Source organism: Lygodium microphyllum, chromosome 16 (genome assembly GCF_053477565.2).
Source record: "Lygodium microphyllum isolate KBCC chromosome 16, Lygodium_microphyllum_v1.1.10, whole genome shotgun sequence".
NCBI lineage: Eukaryota > Viridiplantae > Streptophyta > Polypodiopsida > Schizaeales > Lygodiaceae > Lygodium > Lygodium microphyllum.
Window position 1 is genome coordinate 125,768,870 of NC_141150.1, and position 16,031 is coordinate 125,784,900.

The 16,031-nt window shown below is 40.0% G+C and overlaps 1 protein-coding gene across 1 annotated transcript; it reads right to left on the reverse strand.

Annotated features, from left to right (window-relative positions):
* Nucleotides 1-5,781: 5,781 nt before the first annotated feature.
* LOC148023399 (uncharacterized) lies at nt 5,782-13,414 on the reverse strand. The gene is made up of 5 exons (XM_087695399.1): nt 13,303-13,414; nt 10,311-10,789; nt 10,077-10,211; nt 5,923-6,729; nt 5,782-5,841 (listed from the first exon to the last, which is right to left on the reverse strand). Exons 1-5 carry the CDS (start codon nt 13,412-13,414, stop codon nt 5,782-5,784), a joined length of 1,593 nt encoding a protein of 530 aa, XP_087551525.1.
* Between the last annotated feature and the right edge of the window lie 2,617 nt (nt 13,415-16,031).

Genomic DNA, 16,031 nt, shown 5'->3' on the forward strand with positions numbered 1-16,031 from the left:
AAGCTCTTGTTTCCTATATCGCACCATATTTTTCATATTCTTTGCACTACCTGTATGTGCAAGGACATATGCACCTAGAGTAGCATAGTATGCTGCCCTAGAGGCTACAACACCAGGCATATAGCCAAAGACCCTAATAGCCTCCTGCTTCTCTACAAGTATTATTTTTTCCACTCCCCTATGCAAGGGTTGAGATCCAACAACCCTTGAGAGGGCCTTCAAAGCTAGAAATGGAACTCCTGGATTTGTGCTAAATTTATTGTGGTAAATTATAATTGTATATGTATTTATGTTACCTATGTAATGACCCAAGCTTTGATTTCTGCCTGTGCCATGGGCCTTGAACCTTTTGCTCTCCCTAAGAACTTATTTGGGTCTTCAATGTCAATCTACAAAAATAAAAATCTTAATTTAGATACTTTGTTTCAATCCTTCATGTGAAAAAATATCAAATACAAACTTATACCTGTGGATTTTCATCATTTTCTATCAGCTCAGTTGAGTGAAGATTTATTGAGTTCTTTGGTTGAGTCTCTTGTGGCACTATTTCCTGAGCATATTCAAATCCCATATCTTGAATATTTGTCTCCTTTGAATTTATTGAAATTCCTCTTCTAATGGAAGGCCTTTGCTTTCATAAGCCACACAAAGATCTGTGAAGTATTGCCCTACTGGAGCTTTGTCCAATAAAATTATCACCCTGGGTATCCAATGTAGAGATGGGATCTATTGAACTATCTATAAAGCCTCTATCATTTTGTCCCCACTTTGCAATGATGGCTAAACAATAGTCTTCCCTCAATTCATAAAGATGTTGTATGTCATTGAGCAGGACATAATCTTTGTTGTTGATTCTGTAGCTTGGAAATGTTGGAATAGCTTGCAAAGGGTTTTCCAAGTCAATATCATCATCATTGATATTCTGCTCAACCTTGGTTAAATTATGGATCTTGAATTTTGCAATATCAAAAACCCTCCAAGTTCTCCTCTCTTCCTATTCCTTTTGAAACTCCTCAGCTGCATCATCAACCTCCTGTGCCTCAACATCAGCTATCTCTACCTCTCCCTTTGCTTCAGATTTGGGAAGACTCTCTGATATCCATTGAAAGAATACAAGAAGTGCCATATCCTTTTCTAGAATCTGGTAATTACCATTGACATGCCACTCACATTTCTCCAATATCCTCTTGAAATCATATTCAAGGAGATTCCACTTGTGGGGACAGGAAGATGACTTAGAGATATAGCTTGCCTCAACAACATCTAAGAAGTGGACATAATTGTCAACCCTATGATCCCTTGTGAAGAGGAGAAATACCTCTAACAAATCCATGAACCTATTTGAAAGGGATTGAAGGAGAGAATTGAGGTCCATTGGTGTGTTGAACATCTGGCTTATACTTGACAATTTAGATACATTTCCAGTACTCATAAGAAATTCAAAAACTTTGACCTCTGGAGCATCTTCAACATCCTCAACCTCTAGATCTGCAAATGAGAGCTTCCTCTTACTCATCCTTGTAAATCTTGAGGAAAGGTAGATATCATTGAGCTACACGAAAATGGAAGGGAAGGTAAAAGGAGGTATATGAGGAATTCGAATAACTCAACAATGGTAAAAAAAAAATGCTATAAGAGGTGTAATTGGAATACGTAAGGATTATGGGCATGAAATCTTGGAAAAGGTCTTAGTAGTTAACTATTGATGAGTTGCACGAAAATAGAAGGGAAGCTCAAAAAAGCCATATGAAGAATTCACGCAGCTCAACAATGGTAAAAAAATATGCTTTAAGGGTTGTAATTGGAATACTGAAGGCTAATGGGCATGAAATCTTGGGTGTAATTGGAATACTGAAAGCTAATGGGCATGAAATCTTGGTAGTTAACTATTGATGGGCTGCGCAAAAATAGAAGGGAAGCTCAAAAAAGCTATTTAAAGAATTCCCGCAGCTCGTCAATAGAGATTCATATGCCTGAAAGGCCAGGAGGTGTATGTGTGTGTGTGTGGAGTGTTATTGTGGATGAAAATGGGCAATATATGAATGATTCAGAATGTAAAGTGTCATCATAAAATCCTTTTCCTTTTTATAGGTGAGAAATTTGACTGTTGCCTCACACATGTGTAGCACATTTCCCAAGGTGCCACATGTGTGAGGCAACGATCACATTTCTCACCTATAAAAAGGTGAGGAGAAGGGAAGTATTACTTTATATTCTCTCCACTCCAACCCATACCTTCCTATTTCGAATTCCATTTTCTTGCCTATACACATACATTGCACACACACCTATTGATGAGCTACGCGATTTTACAAGGACACTCCCCCCACCTTCTCCATTGAATTCGCACAGCTCATCAACATATCCTGATTCACACTTATTGCCAAGCAAGTCCAACTCACACCCTCTAAAAACCATACTATTTCTCATTGATGAGCTATGCGAATTAAGAAGGACACTCCACCCTTGTTCACTATTGAATTCGCACAGCTCATCAACTGTCTGTTTTTCACCCTCATTGCCTAGCAAGGCCCATATTCAACCTATTCCCCACCTCACACCCACTAAATAACATATTTTTGCCCATTCACGAGCTACGCGAATTTAGAAGAAAGCTCGCCATTTGCTTTACACAGATTTAGCACTGCTCATCAATGGAAAATTTTCTTCCCCAAGGCTAAGCTTTGCCACTTACATTGCTATTCTTTACCTCCTTCGCTTTTAGATATATTCTTTCACATTGACAAGGTGCGCAAATTAGGAAGGGAACCTCTTTCTCCTTGTGAACTGATTTTGCATAGCTCATCAACACTTCTTTGCTATGGCTAGAACCAAGCAAACTTCAAGGAAGGAAAAGGTTGACCCTAGAGGCATACCAGCCAAGATATACAAGGGTTAGAGCCAGGAAAGGAAGAAGCCACCCATGACAAAATGAAAGTTCAAATAGTATGTCACCTCCCTTAGAGAGATAAGGAGGGCAGTGAAAGAATTGAACCTTGCAATACCAAGGCTACCTTTCCAAAGGCTATGTAGGCAGATATGTGACCAGAGGAGTATTTCCATGAGATGGCAGAGATCAGCCCTTGATTGTCTCCAGGAGGCAGCTGAAGATTTCATCATTGAGTTTTTCCAGGACTCTTATATTTGAGTTGCCCATGCTCACAGAGTCACTCTCATGGATAAGGACATGGTTGTCCTTAGAAGGCTGATGTATAGATTTAGTAAATTTCTTAAGCCTGTACCATTCAGGGATGAAAAGACCTTCAACATATTGAATATACCTCCATGGAGGAAACCAAAGCCAGAGGATAAAAAATCCAATGAGGAGGAGGTCAAGTACAAAGATGAGGAAGGGGGACATAAGAGGCAGACCTAAGCAGGATGCAAGGAGGGGGATGGAAGAAGAGAGAAAGGCAATGGAGGAGAGTGAAGAGCAACTAGCCTACCTGGAGCAGGAAATGAAGGTACTTTTCACCAAAGTTGATGCAGATGGATTCCTTGTAGTTGCCTTCCCTCCAGATGATATTGTGAAGAGAGAGAACTACATTGTCTTGGACCATGAGTGCCTGACACTACTTAGGGACATCAAGAGGGAGATAAGTGACACCATTGTGCTAGCATCATTGAGGTAGGAGAAGTCTTATGCTTTAAAAATTTTATTCTTTTATTTCACAATATCAAAATCCCATCTTATTTGAATGTCTATGTTCTTGAAGGGTAATGATGCATAGTTTCCAGCTGGGAGTGCAACAAAAGGTGGAGGTTATTGATCCCTCCATATCAGTGTATCTCAGGAGGATGGACACTGAGGTTGCTTCATTTAAGCACTGGGTGGCCAAAATTGATATGGAGACCCTTGAAGTGGTCTTACTGCCCTATAATGAAGGGTAAGTCCTTTTAACCAGAGCTTCTGTAATTACAAGATTGATATAGATTTTCCAGAAGCCATTAGAGTCTAACATTTACAACTAATAATGATTTACGGAAGCCATTGGACTCTCATTATCATAGACATAGTTGACAAGAAATGTTTTTATCTCAATTCTATGAGAGGATCACATGGTATAGCAAAACTGTAAGCAATTTCATAAAACCTTCACTATGGTTACTTGAAATACTATATTAGGTCAACCACTAATTTCTAATACATTGATTGTTTTGTTTTGTATAGATGTGCAATGAGATTCATGTAGCTTCTGAAGAGTTGTCCACCAATGCCTCCAATCTTATCTACAGTTGAGTATCACCAAATCAAGGTACCTTGATCTCTTAGTTATGTTATACAATCATGGTTTTCTGCCTTTCTTAAGAGTAGTCTAATTTCTCCTTATTCATGTAGTGTCCAATCCAATCTGACTCCCACTCATGTGGATGGAGGGTTGTTATAAATGCTGAGAGGATGATTAAGTTCATTTATGACAATGAACAGAAGAATATAAAAGTGTTTTGTTTAGATGTGCAATGAGATTCATGCAGCTTCTGGAGAGTTGTCCAGCAATGCCTCCAATCTTATCTACAGTTGAGCATCACCAAATCAAGGTACCTTGATCTCTTAGTTATGTTATACAATCATGGTTTTCTGCCTTTCTTAAGAGTAGTCTAATTTCTCCTTATTCATGCATTGTCCAATCCAATCTGACTCCCACTCATGTGGATGGAGGGAGGGTTGTTATAAATGTTGAGAGGATGATTAAGTTCATTTATGACAATGAACAGAAGAATATAAAAGTGAGTATTTCAATCCACCTCTTTTGTAATGCAAAAAAATTCTACACTTATTTTTACAACCCTCTTACTTTCTAACTCCCTTTTCTTGTTTTGGCCAGTTTTCCTTGGATTGTTACAATGATACACAAGTCTGGCTTGTAAGAGCCAGAATCATTGTAACAATGGTTGTGAATAATTTTCCTCTACAAGAGTCAGAAGAAGATAAAAAACCATCTAAGAAAATAAAGAGTAAAAGAGAAGGGACAGCAGGCACCTCCAAGGAGCAGGATGAGAAGGAGAAGGTCCCTACTCCTAAGAAGCCAAGGACTCCAAGGAAATCCAGAAAGGCTAGAGAGGAGAAAGTGGAGGAGCAGAAGGAGGAGAAGGAGAAGGAGCAGAAGGAGAAAGAAGAAGCAGAAAGAGAAAGAAGAGGAGAAGGAGAAGGAGAAAGAAGAGGAGGAGGAGAAAGAAGAGGTGAAAGAGAAAGAAGAGAAGAAGAAGGAGAAAGAAGAGAAGGAGGAGGACAAAGAAGAGAAGGAGGAGAAAGAAGAGAAGAAGGAAGAGAAAGAAGCGGAGAAGAAAGAAGAGAAGGAGGAGGACAAAGAAGAGGAGAGGGAAGAGAAGGAGGAGGACAAAGAAGAGGAGGAGGAGAAGAAACAACAACAGGAGGAGAAGAAAGAGGAGGAGAAGAAGGATCAGAAGGTGAAGCAAAAGAAGAAAGCAAGAAAGGCAGAAGAGAGAACACCACCAAACACCCCTTCAAAGCCAATACCTGCCTCTACCAGGATGAGTCCAAGACACAAGAAATAGATTGACTCTTCTCATTAAAAAAATACTTTGTACATCCATTTTCCCTTTTGGGTTACATTTAGGTGGAAGTTTTTTTTATATCTCCAGCATTTTGTAAATCCTTGATAGTAATCTCCAGCAACCTTCTTAATCCGAGATATGTAATCTCCTACAGAAAAGGCAAACAAAAGTTTGCACTTGTAAATATAATTCAAAGTAATTTGATATGTAAGTCTTTGAAGAAATCAATCTGATTATGTTTTCATGTTTCTTTTACCTAATTACTTAAACAGCAGCATTTTGGATGTCTTTGCATCTTATATTCCTTTCACTCCTTTTAGAGACCTGCAAAGAGTGTAAAGTAAGAAGATATGCATGCTAGTATGAAATGTTAACAACATTAATGTTAGTGTCAAACAAACTTGCCTTTTTGTCATCCACTTTGAAATAAAATGACTTTGGCAATTCAATTTCTTCATTTAGAAGATTCTGTCTCACTTGTTGCAATGTACACATGGCCCTTATCTTTAAAATAGTGATAACTTCATTGTTAAGCCACAAATCAAGATCAATGACTGGATTCACGCCAAAATCTTCCATGTCTTGGTCTAGAGGGATTAGGACACCACCCACATGGTGCCATCTACTATAATAAAACGTCAAAATGAAGTTTTGTGTAGCAACCATATATTTGCAAGAAATTGACTCTTGATGCACCTTACATGTGATTCCACTAACTACTTTTGTGTCCCAGCCTTCATCAACAAACTGAAGAACATTTTTTGCTTGTAAGCTTCTCACTGAGAACAAAGTTTTACACCTTCTAGCTTGAATATTAGAGAAGAAGTCTACAAACACAAGGATAGGCATGAAGAGGACAATTTTGCTCTGTTTACTGGCAATATTAGGTTTCATACATCTCTGAAGTTCATTGAATAGCTTACATCTATAGCATTCACTTGTGCTAGAATTTGGTAAAGGCCACTCCTCACACCCAAAATCAGGAAGTGGAAGCTTGGTCAGAGAACCCCATGATCCTTGTGAGTTAGGAGAGACATAGAAATGGTCATAAAAGAACACACCATTCTCTGCAAGGGACCCTCTTGTTCTTCCTTTATAGAGTTCCTCTCCAACAGAGGCATGAAAAACATCAATCATATCAACAATACACTCCACTGGCTGCCATTCCTCTAAGTTGGAGGGATATAAATCTACAAAATCAAAAGCTAAATGCTAGAAATATATAAAATCATAAATCTAACTTTAGTTTTAACATGCAAAGAGAACTTATAGTTAGGCCTGTGTAAAGGAAGATCCCAGGTATTTGGTTGAAGATGGTATGCATAAAAACATGTTGTACCAGCACCTCTTTGATTGTCTTCATGTTTGAGCCGTGTCTAAAATCCTTCACTCTTCCTTTCCAACACGAAATGAATGGATTGGTGGTTACCTGTTTCTTTCTCTTGTTTTGTTGCATAGTTATCCAACTACCCTTAGCTATGGTAATAGGAATCCATCTACCCTCCTGCATATCAAATGTATTATATGTGGATATATATTCAATGGAGGTACTAGGACGTTTAGATCTGGCATAGTTTTCTATAGCCAAAAAATGAAGAAGAAGAATGAGCAAGAGAAGGAGAAGGGGGAACAACAAAATTCAAAATGGCGAGAAAGAGGGGGGGGGGGTGCTTTTGGCTCTAAAGAAAGTAGGTGGCCTCGTGAAGAGAGAAGGCTGAGCTCGACATTGTCATGATGGTTTGGGGGTGAAAAAAGAAGAGCTAGAGGAGGAAAAAGGTGAGCTTCTGACATGAAAAAGACCCTTTCACGAATTTTCCCCTAAATAAAATTAGCAAAAGAAATGCACTTCTTATTTTCAAAAAGAAAGATTCCATAGAGTAAGCTCTCCTCTCATTGGCTAAGAGCACTCCCTCTCTACATGCTAAAAGGAAAAAAAATGACCTCAAAGTTCCCCTAATGATTTGGAGAGATATTATCATCACTTCCTCATCTTATTACAATATGCACCTCCAAGAATGACTTAAGAAGTCAAGGTGGCTAGATTCATTATAGCTTTGAACCCTCCATTGAATTCTCATTTGCAATCTCTTTGATTGGCTACTTTCATAGACGTATTGGATGGTGGGAAGCCAATGGAGTAAGAAGTGAATTTAACCAAGAAGTGCAAGGAGGAACCTCTACCAAATTGGGATGTTAAGTGGAATCATTCCAGCTTCAAATCTAATCCTCAATGGGAGATAAGTTAGCTACCTATTTTCCTTAAAGAGAAGGCCTTTAGAGAAAATTTGTGCCTTAATTGTCTTAATCCAAGACATTGTGCTAGAGATTGTCCTCCAGACCCTAATCTACGTCAACCCTCAAACCTAAATCCTTCAAATGTTCACAACTCTTGGGACCCTAACAAGAACTTTAACCAAGAACCTAACCCCAATAAAGGCTTCTCAGATCGAACTAATCCTCTAGCTTCTAGAATTTTATGAATCTTTCCCAAAGGAACTTCTAGCAATAGCACATCAAAAAATAGGTGGATTTGGAGGACCGTAAGGAGCATTCAAGGGTAATGAAAGTCAGTCTAATGTTGGATCTCAAATAGTGAGATATAATCCTAAAGCAAATCAAGGTGACAAATCTAAGGCTCAAGTGAATCAATTCATTACAAGAGAAGAAGGACATAGAGATCAAGCTAGCTTATGTCTATTTCAATATTGAGCACCAAGGAGCAAATCAATATTATAGGTGTTAAGAGGCCTCAGTTCCAAATTTCATAATTTTCCAACTCTTCTAAATAATTTCCCTAATAAATTTATTCCTAAAAGCTCATTAAATTAGAAAATTCTCTATACTCTTAATTCACAAATTAAGGGAAATTTATCCTAGGTTATACTAAGTGAGAGGAAGTGATTAACAAATCCTCTTAGCTTAATTAAGTGTTTAGTTAATTTCCCCATAAATTCTATGTTATTTTTTCACTAATTTTAGAATTTTAAATTCCATAATTACACATCTATTTATCTTCTCCTAGTCCCCTACTCAATTTTCTAAAGTAACTCTTTAATTAGATTTCCCGAAATTTCATCATTATAACGACACTACCTTCTCAATTAAAAATAAAATTAAGCATTTTTTCAAAAAATAAATATATATATATATATATAATACGTAAAGAGGAGTGAGTATTTATGTTTCTAGAGTAAAGAATCTCTAGTTTGAATAAATAAAAGAGAAAATTTACATATTCTACTAGCGAAAAATGATAAATTACGTTTTCCTACTAGCAAAAATGATTAAATAGAGGTTGCCAAACAAGATTTCTCTTCCATATGGGTTAGGCAATGATGTAGGTAGGGGGGTCTTTATATAGCCTCTAGGGGGCCAGGTGACTGTGTAGGGCTTATTTTAGCCTCTAGAGGGCCAGGTGACTATGTAGAGCTCATTTTAGCAACAAGATGCGCCTCTCTTCTTGTAGTTCTTTATTTGATTGGCTGAGAATGTGCTAAAAATGTGTTTAACCCCTCTTTTGAGGACTTGCTAAATTTCTTACATTCTCTCTTATCCATTGGGTGCTCCTGGAGTGGAAAGTTTTCACATTTTTTCCTTTTGTGCTAATTCCACTTACATTCTTTCTCCTTATCCACAATAGTTTGGAAGAGAAACTTTCATTTCTTACTCAAATTTGGGTATGTCAACCTTCCGAGAGCGAAAAACTCCAAGGAGGTAATTTCTGAGTAAGAAAATTCATACTATTAAATTTGCATAGTTCTCTAGGAAACTCTAAGTTCACTAACTTTGAAAGGGACAAGATCCCTCAAGTACGCACAAACTTACACAAGATTGCACAAAGATCAAGCATAACAATTGAAATCTCCATGCATAGGGTGTAACATAGGGTAAAGATCAAATAAAAGCATCAACACAAGAATGGGTTCAATCTCCCCCTCCAAATGGCGGCACCCTTTCCATCTTGAGTATTTATATATTAAAGGGTGCCCTTTGTGCCAAAACTAGGGTGCATGACAAGGGGCTTCTTTATTTACAAGAAGGAGCTTTTATCCCAAAAGCAAGCTCCTATTTTTATTGTATGTCTTATCTGTTTATCTCAAGGCTATTTACAAGTGCACCCTCTTAGGGTATTTATTTACAAGTGACTATTAACCATAGTCATAATAAAAATCTGGGTAATCTCGGCCGCTAGTAAGCCGTCCAAAATGTGTTCCTGCCATCCATCGCGATCCTGCCCTTCACTTCATTATCACTCTCTCCAACCTACAGTTGTCCATCACACACAATTAGTATTCAATACACCAACAACAAACAGTAAATCGATCAATTCAATCTAGCTATCCATAAGAGTATAGTGCCCATTAACCATGGATGTTACGCACTAGGAGGGTACGGACACCCCATAACATCCCTCCTACCCAGGATAGCAACTGTCCTCAGTTGCTTCACTCACAACTATCTAGTGTGTGATTATAAGAGTCCAGAAGTTTGGGATAAGTACGGAAAAACGTTTAGGGAAACCATTTAGCATCTTCTCTAGGATGGTTCTTAAAAGTCACAAGATAATGGTTATACACAGAACCAACACGTGTGGTGGTAGTCTCATGGTCTACTATAGCATCAGGGAGTAGTTGTTCCTCTTGATCCACCAATTGAGGAGCTTCATCATATATAGGATGAGATGGAACAGTACCCTTAAAAGGTTTCAAGAGACTAATATGAAAAGAATTATGTATCTTCCAATGATTAGGCAATTCAAGACGATATGCAACATCATTAATTTTGTGAATTACTTTGAAAGGTCCATAAAATCGTGGTGCTAGCTTCACAAAGGGGTTAGTGTCAACACTTTTGATACGATGCTTTTGAATGTGAAGCATCACATAATCTCCTATCTTAAAAAGATAAGGCTTCCTGTGCTTATGAGCTTGACGAGCAAACAATTCTTGTGAGTGGGAAATGGCAGCACGAACATTAGCATAAATTTTATCAAAATCAACAGTTAAATTGTCAGCAACATCAGGAATAGTATTTGATAATCGTGTAACAGGTGTAGGGAGTGTGTGACCATATACTATTTCAAAAGGTGCTTTTCTAGTAGCAGAATGAGTGGTGTTATTGTATGCAAATTGCAAAATGTGTATGTAGTCATCCCACCTTTTTGGTCGTGTATGAACATAAGCTTTGAGAAAATCAATGATTGTGCGATTAGTGATCTCACTCTGACCATTGGATTGTGGATGGAATGTAGTAGAATAGTCTAAGGTAGTACCTAGATTAGAGAATAAAGTTTGCCAAAATGCACTACAAAACGTGGAATCTCTATCAGATACTATTACCTTAGGTAACCCATGGTGAGTGAACACATGCTTCAAAAATAAGTTAGCGGCTTGAGGTGCAGACAATTTCTTATTACAAGGAATGAAATAAGCATGTTTGCTAAAACAATCTATGATGGTCCAAATCATGTCATGCTTATGCATCGTTAGAGGAAACAACGTAACAAAAATATGTTCCCAAGGTCTCTCGGGAATAGGGAGTGGATGGAGTAACCCTAACTTCTTGCTTATGGTAGACTTAACCTTTTGACAAATCAAACATTTAGCAACAAAGGATTTGACATCTTGTTTCATAAGAGGCGAAAAGAAGTCACGAGATAGATTTTGAAATGTGGCTGCTACACCTCTATGGCCCGCATAAGGTGGATTATGCAATTTCTCTATGAGAGGGTTTCGAAATGGTTTAGAGATGCACAATTTCTTTTGAAAATAGAGAAATTTGTCTTGAATAGAGTAATCAACAATTGATTGTGCATTGGGTTGATTCATTTGAGTCCAAATATGCTTAAAATCATCATACAGTGCATAAGTGTCACGCATAGATTCAAATGAAATACCATGAATGACCGATAGTAGGTGATTAAGAGTTGGCTTTCTACTCAAAGCATCTGACCAAGATGGTATTGAAGAATTGGTTGAAAACTTTGAATAAATGCGGCCCACTTAATATGCCTATCTGAAATCAATGGCTATGAGAATAAATGTTTTAAACTTTGATGAACAGTTTTTATAACAAAGTCAGTACCCATCAAATAATGCTTCCAAATTTTAAGTGCATGCACTACATCAGACAATTCCTTATCATAAGTGCTATACTTAACTTGTGTTGGTCTAAATTTTGTGCTTTCATAAGCAAGTGGATGGTTATCCTGCATTAAAACAACACCCAAACCTTTCCCACTAGCATCAGTAACAACCACAAAGAAGGGACGATTAAAATCAGGTAATTGGAGTACTGGTGCATGTGTTAAAGCGTATTTAAGTGCTTGAAAAGACTGATCCTGCACTTTAGTCCATGTGTAAGGTGTATTCTTCTTTAGCAACAAGGTGAGATAGTGAGCTTTATATGAAAAATTGCACACAAATTTCCTGTAGAAACTACATAAACCAAGAAAAGAACGAAGTTCATGCAAGTTTTTGGGTCTTGGCCATGATTTGATAGCTTGTATCTTCTTTGGGTCAACCTTTATCCCTTCCTTAGATACTATGTGACCTAGGTATTCAATTTTTTGTTGGAAAAACATACTTTTCTCTGGGTTAAGATAAAGTTGATTTTCCTTGAGTGATTGGAACACTTTAGCAAGATGTTTCTTGTGTTCCTCTTCGGATTTACTAAAGACTAGTATATCATCAAAGAACACTATAACAAAGTCTTGGTGATCTATGAAGATCCTATTCATCATCCTTGTGAAGGTGGCCGGTGCATTTGTCAAGCCAAACGGCATGGCAAGGAATTCATAATGACCGGTTTGTGTATGAAACGCAGTCTTATAAATATCCTCACTAGTCATCCTCACTTGGTGATATCCCGATTTTAGATCCATCTTGCTAAAAGTGGTGGCCCCCTTAATCTTGTCCAATAGATCATCTATACGTGGAATAGGAAACCTATTCTTGATAGTGATCTTATTCAATGCGCGGTAGTCTATACACATGCGGTATGTACCATTCTTCTTTTTGACAAGGAGAATGGGTGCCCCATATGGTGAACTACTTGGTCTTATGAGCTCTCGGTTGAGTATCTCTTGAACTTGAGACTTAATCTCTTGTTGTTCAAGAGGGTTTACGCGATAGGGAGCTCGACAAGGGGGTGCGCTACCATGAATGGTCTCTATGCTATGGTCCTCAGGTCGAGACATAGGTAAACCAACGTTAAATCATGCATAAAACACTCTTGAAATTGAGCAAGAAAATCTTTTTGTGCATCATTACAATGTGATTCTTGTGCAGTAGATATTTCATTAATGTACACAAGAAATGCTTTATCTCGTTTGCGAATGGCCCTTTTAGCTTGAGTGTGAGATAGTAATGGTTGATCTTCACTTTCAAATGCAGTATGTAAACAAATTTGATGACCTTCATACATGAAAGTAAGAGAACGATTGCTATAATCAATCTTAGGATTTAATTCATGGACGAAATGGCATTCCTAAGATGATATCTATCCCATGCAATGGAGCAACAAGAAAAGTACACTCTTGAGAGTTCTCAATTGAAATCTTTAAGTTTTCCACTTGTTGAGTGCAATTGTACTTTTGGTTATTGAAAGCAGTCTTAACTTTGTATCCAGATGGTGTAAGAGGTAGATTAAGAGATTTAGCAATGCAATTCGAAATAAAATCATGGCTACTTCCATCATCAAACAAAATACTCACTTCTTTTCCTTGCACAATACCTTTGATTTTTAAAAGAGTGTAAGGTGAAATGGATGAGGGTTTAGGGTTACCTTCATTCGCTTGATCGTCATTACCCTCATAGTTTGGATCGTAATCATCATCGTAGTCGTCGTTGTCTTCCAAATCCGCTTCTTCTTCTAGGATAGGCTCATCTTCGACCATGGTGACTTGAGCAAGAGGGTGAGCTTTTTCTTCTTTCTTCATTGGGCGTTTGTCTGCATAATGTCCTAGGCGATGATAATTGAAGCACTTTACCCTCTTCAAGCGGTCCTAGGCCCTTTGGTTGGAAGTGTCGTTGGTCTTCTTGAAGTTAGGATGAGCGCCTTGACCGTTAAAACCGTTGTGGTTGCCTTGACTGTTGTTGACGACCTTTGCTTTCTTGTCCTCCCAAGAGTGTGGTTGTGCTTCCTCTCTTTTAAAGAAGGGATGCTTGAATTTATTATACCTGTCACTTATAAAAGACGAAGCAAGCCTCTTGCCTTGATTAAAATTTTGATGCTCTTGCTTCATGTGATTACCCCTAAGCTTCTTTTCACTATTTAGTGCTAAAGAGATTGCTTCAACCAAGGAGTGTGGGTGAAACATCTCAATATCCCCTGAGACCTGCTGGCTAACAGGTAGCTTTAGGCATTGCTATGCCGAATTCACCAACAGGGCCCTCTTAGACCCGGCCATCTTAATCCATGATAAAGGGATTGTTGCCATATTGGCTCACCCTGGGGTTGTTACCGCTCTTGGGCTCACCCGTCACCTGAGGGACTGTTGCTCCTTCTTGAGCTCACCCGAACCTGTGGGGATTGTTGGCTCTCTTGGCCTCACCCAGAACCTTGAGGGAATGTTTCTCATCTTGAGCTCACCCTGAAACCTGTAGGGACTGTTGCCACTTTTGGGCTCACCAAGACGTCAAGGGACTATTGGCTCTCTTGGCCTCACCCATTCCTTCCTTCGGTGTTGCATGATGCCCACTCATCTTCATCTCTGATGGTGGGTAGAGGAGTTTTACGTGTTTCCAATCCCACGTTATTGTCCCACTCACTTTTGGCATAGTGGTGGGTAGAGGAGTTTAATGTATATCCAATCCCACGACCTTGCCCTGTTTAAGGCGGATCCCACTACTTGGGTCCAGGTCCATCGTTCTTTCCTCTGGAGGTCCTCCTTTCTAAGGAATGAAGGGGGTAGTCTCCGGCTCTCATCCTTTGTTTGAACCGTGCTGGTCCATCCCTTCTCTGGCTGGCGGCTGACTTCCTGTCTCTTTCATGACACCACCCCCACAACAAGTCCCATTCCAAGTTGCGAGCTTCCTTATGATAAGCCACCCGTCCCATAACAGGCGCTTCCTCCACAGGTGGCTCCATTTTGCTTTGTCATAGATACATGCATTCTTGTACACTTTTCTGATCTTTGCCTTTGATAAGAGCGTTCCTCACACCTGACTTCTCACGAGGCACAGAGGGGAGTATTGACCACACGCCCTCCCTCCAAGGCGCTACAATTCCGCTTTCAGCTCTTGCACATTGATCACCAGTCAGCTCCTGGCCTTGCTTGGGGAGTGCTTTTCCTAAGCCTCATGTCGGCAATTCGACCACCACCGCTGGCTGGTTGATTCCAAGCTCCTTGATCGTTCCACCTTTGCTTCGCCTCCGCAGAGTCTCAACAAACTCCCTTGTACCTTCATTGGATTCCACAAACCCTTGAGCTCATAATGCTTGCAAGAATAGAAGAGGTGAGCTGCCCCTCATCCCCTTAGCTTGTGCCACACAAGCTTGAAGCACTTTGCGTTCCCTTGGAAAATTTTTCCTTGGGATGTATCTGCCATGCCTTTCAAACCAAGCTAGTTTTTGCTCATGAGGCAAGGTCTCGCTCGTTGATCATTGAGATGAGCCCCGCAAAATCCTTGGCAACCCAGCTCCTCCTTAGGTGGCGCGGGCACATCTCATCGCTAAGTGGCTCCACCTTAGGTGGCTCACTTGCTTGAGTTTCCTTCGGCAGGTCGGCTCCTTCTTAGGTGGCTCGACGGCCTACAATGCATCACTCCGCACGTCGCATGTACAAGGGCCCGGTTCATCCGGGAGACTAGCCACTTGTTCAGTGCTATCTCATGTAGAAGATGAGGTCCCTCGTTTTCACTTGAGAGCCTCGGTTGATGGCTTTCCTTCATGCTGCCCCTCGCTTGCACTTGAGAGGTCGGCGGGTCTTCATACCCTCCGGGACACCCATTTTCCATGTTGGGTTTCCCTCTTCGCTTCACATTGCCGATGTCGCTCGAATCCCAAAACAGCCCCCCAAGAGCCACACTTTTCATGTGAGAGCCCCCCGGCTCGGTTCGGGTCACATTCGGGTCGGGACTGGCTCGCCTCAAGCCATCGTTGGGCTCACCGGCTACTTTGCCAAAATCTGCCCCACTGGCTCACCGGCAAGGTTTCGCCCTCAAAACTGTCCAGTTTTCAGCCCATAAGATGTTGAGTTGCCCCCTAGCTCGGCGGGTCAACTTTATAGAAACTCCATCGGTTTCATGCCCGGCCATGGTGGGCACACCCCCGCCATGATCTTCACCATGTTTCGAGCCCCTGCGCATCATGCTTGAGGGCTGAAAATTTCCAGCCATGTAAAATTTCAGCCCACCCCCTATCTTAGTGAGGCGGACCGGCTCAGACCACGGCCCCATTTCGGGCCACATACTGCTTTTCTTCATTTTGCCCCCCTCTGGGAGGGACTTTTCACCATGAGGGACACTCCCTTTTTCACCTCAAATGCATCACATGCCGGCTCGACTCGGCTC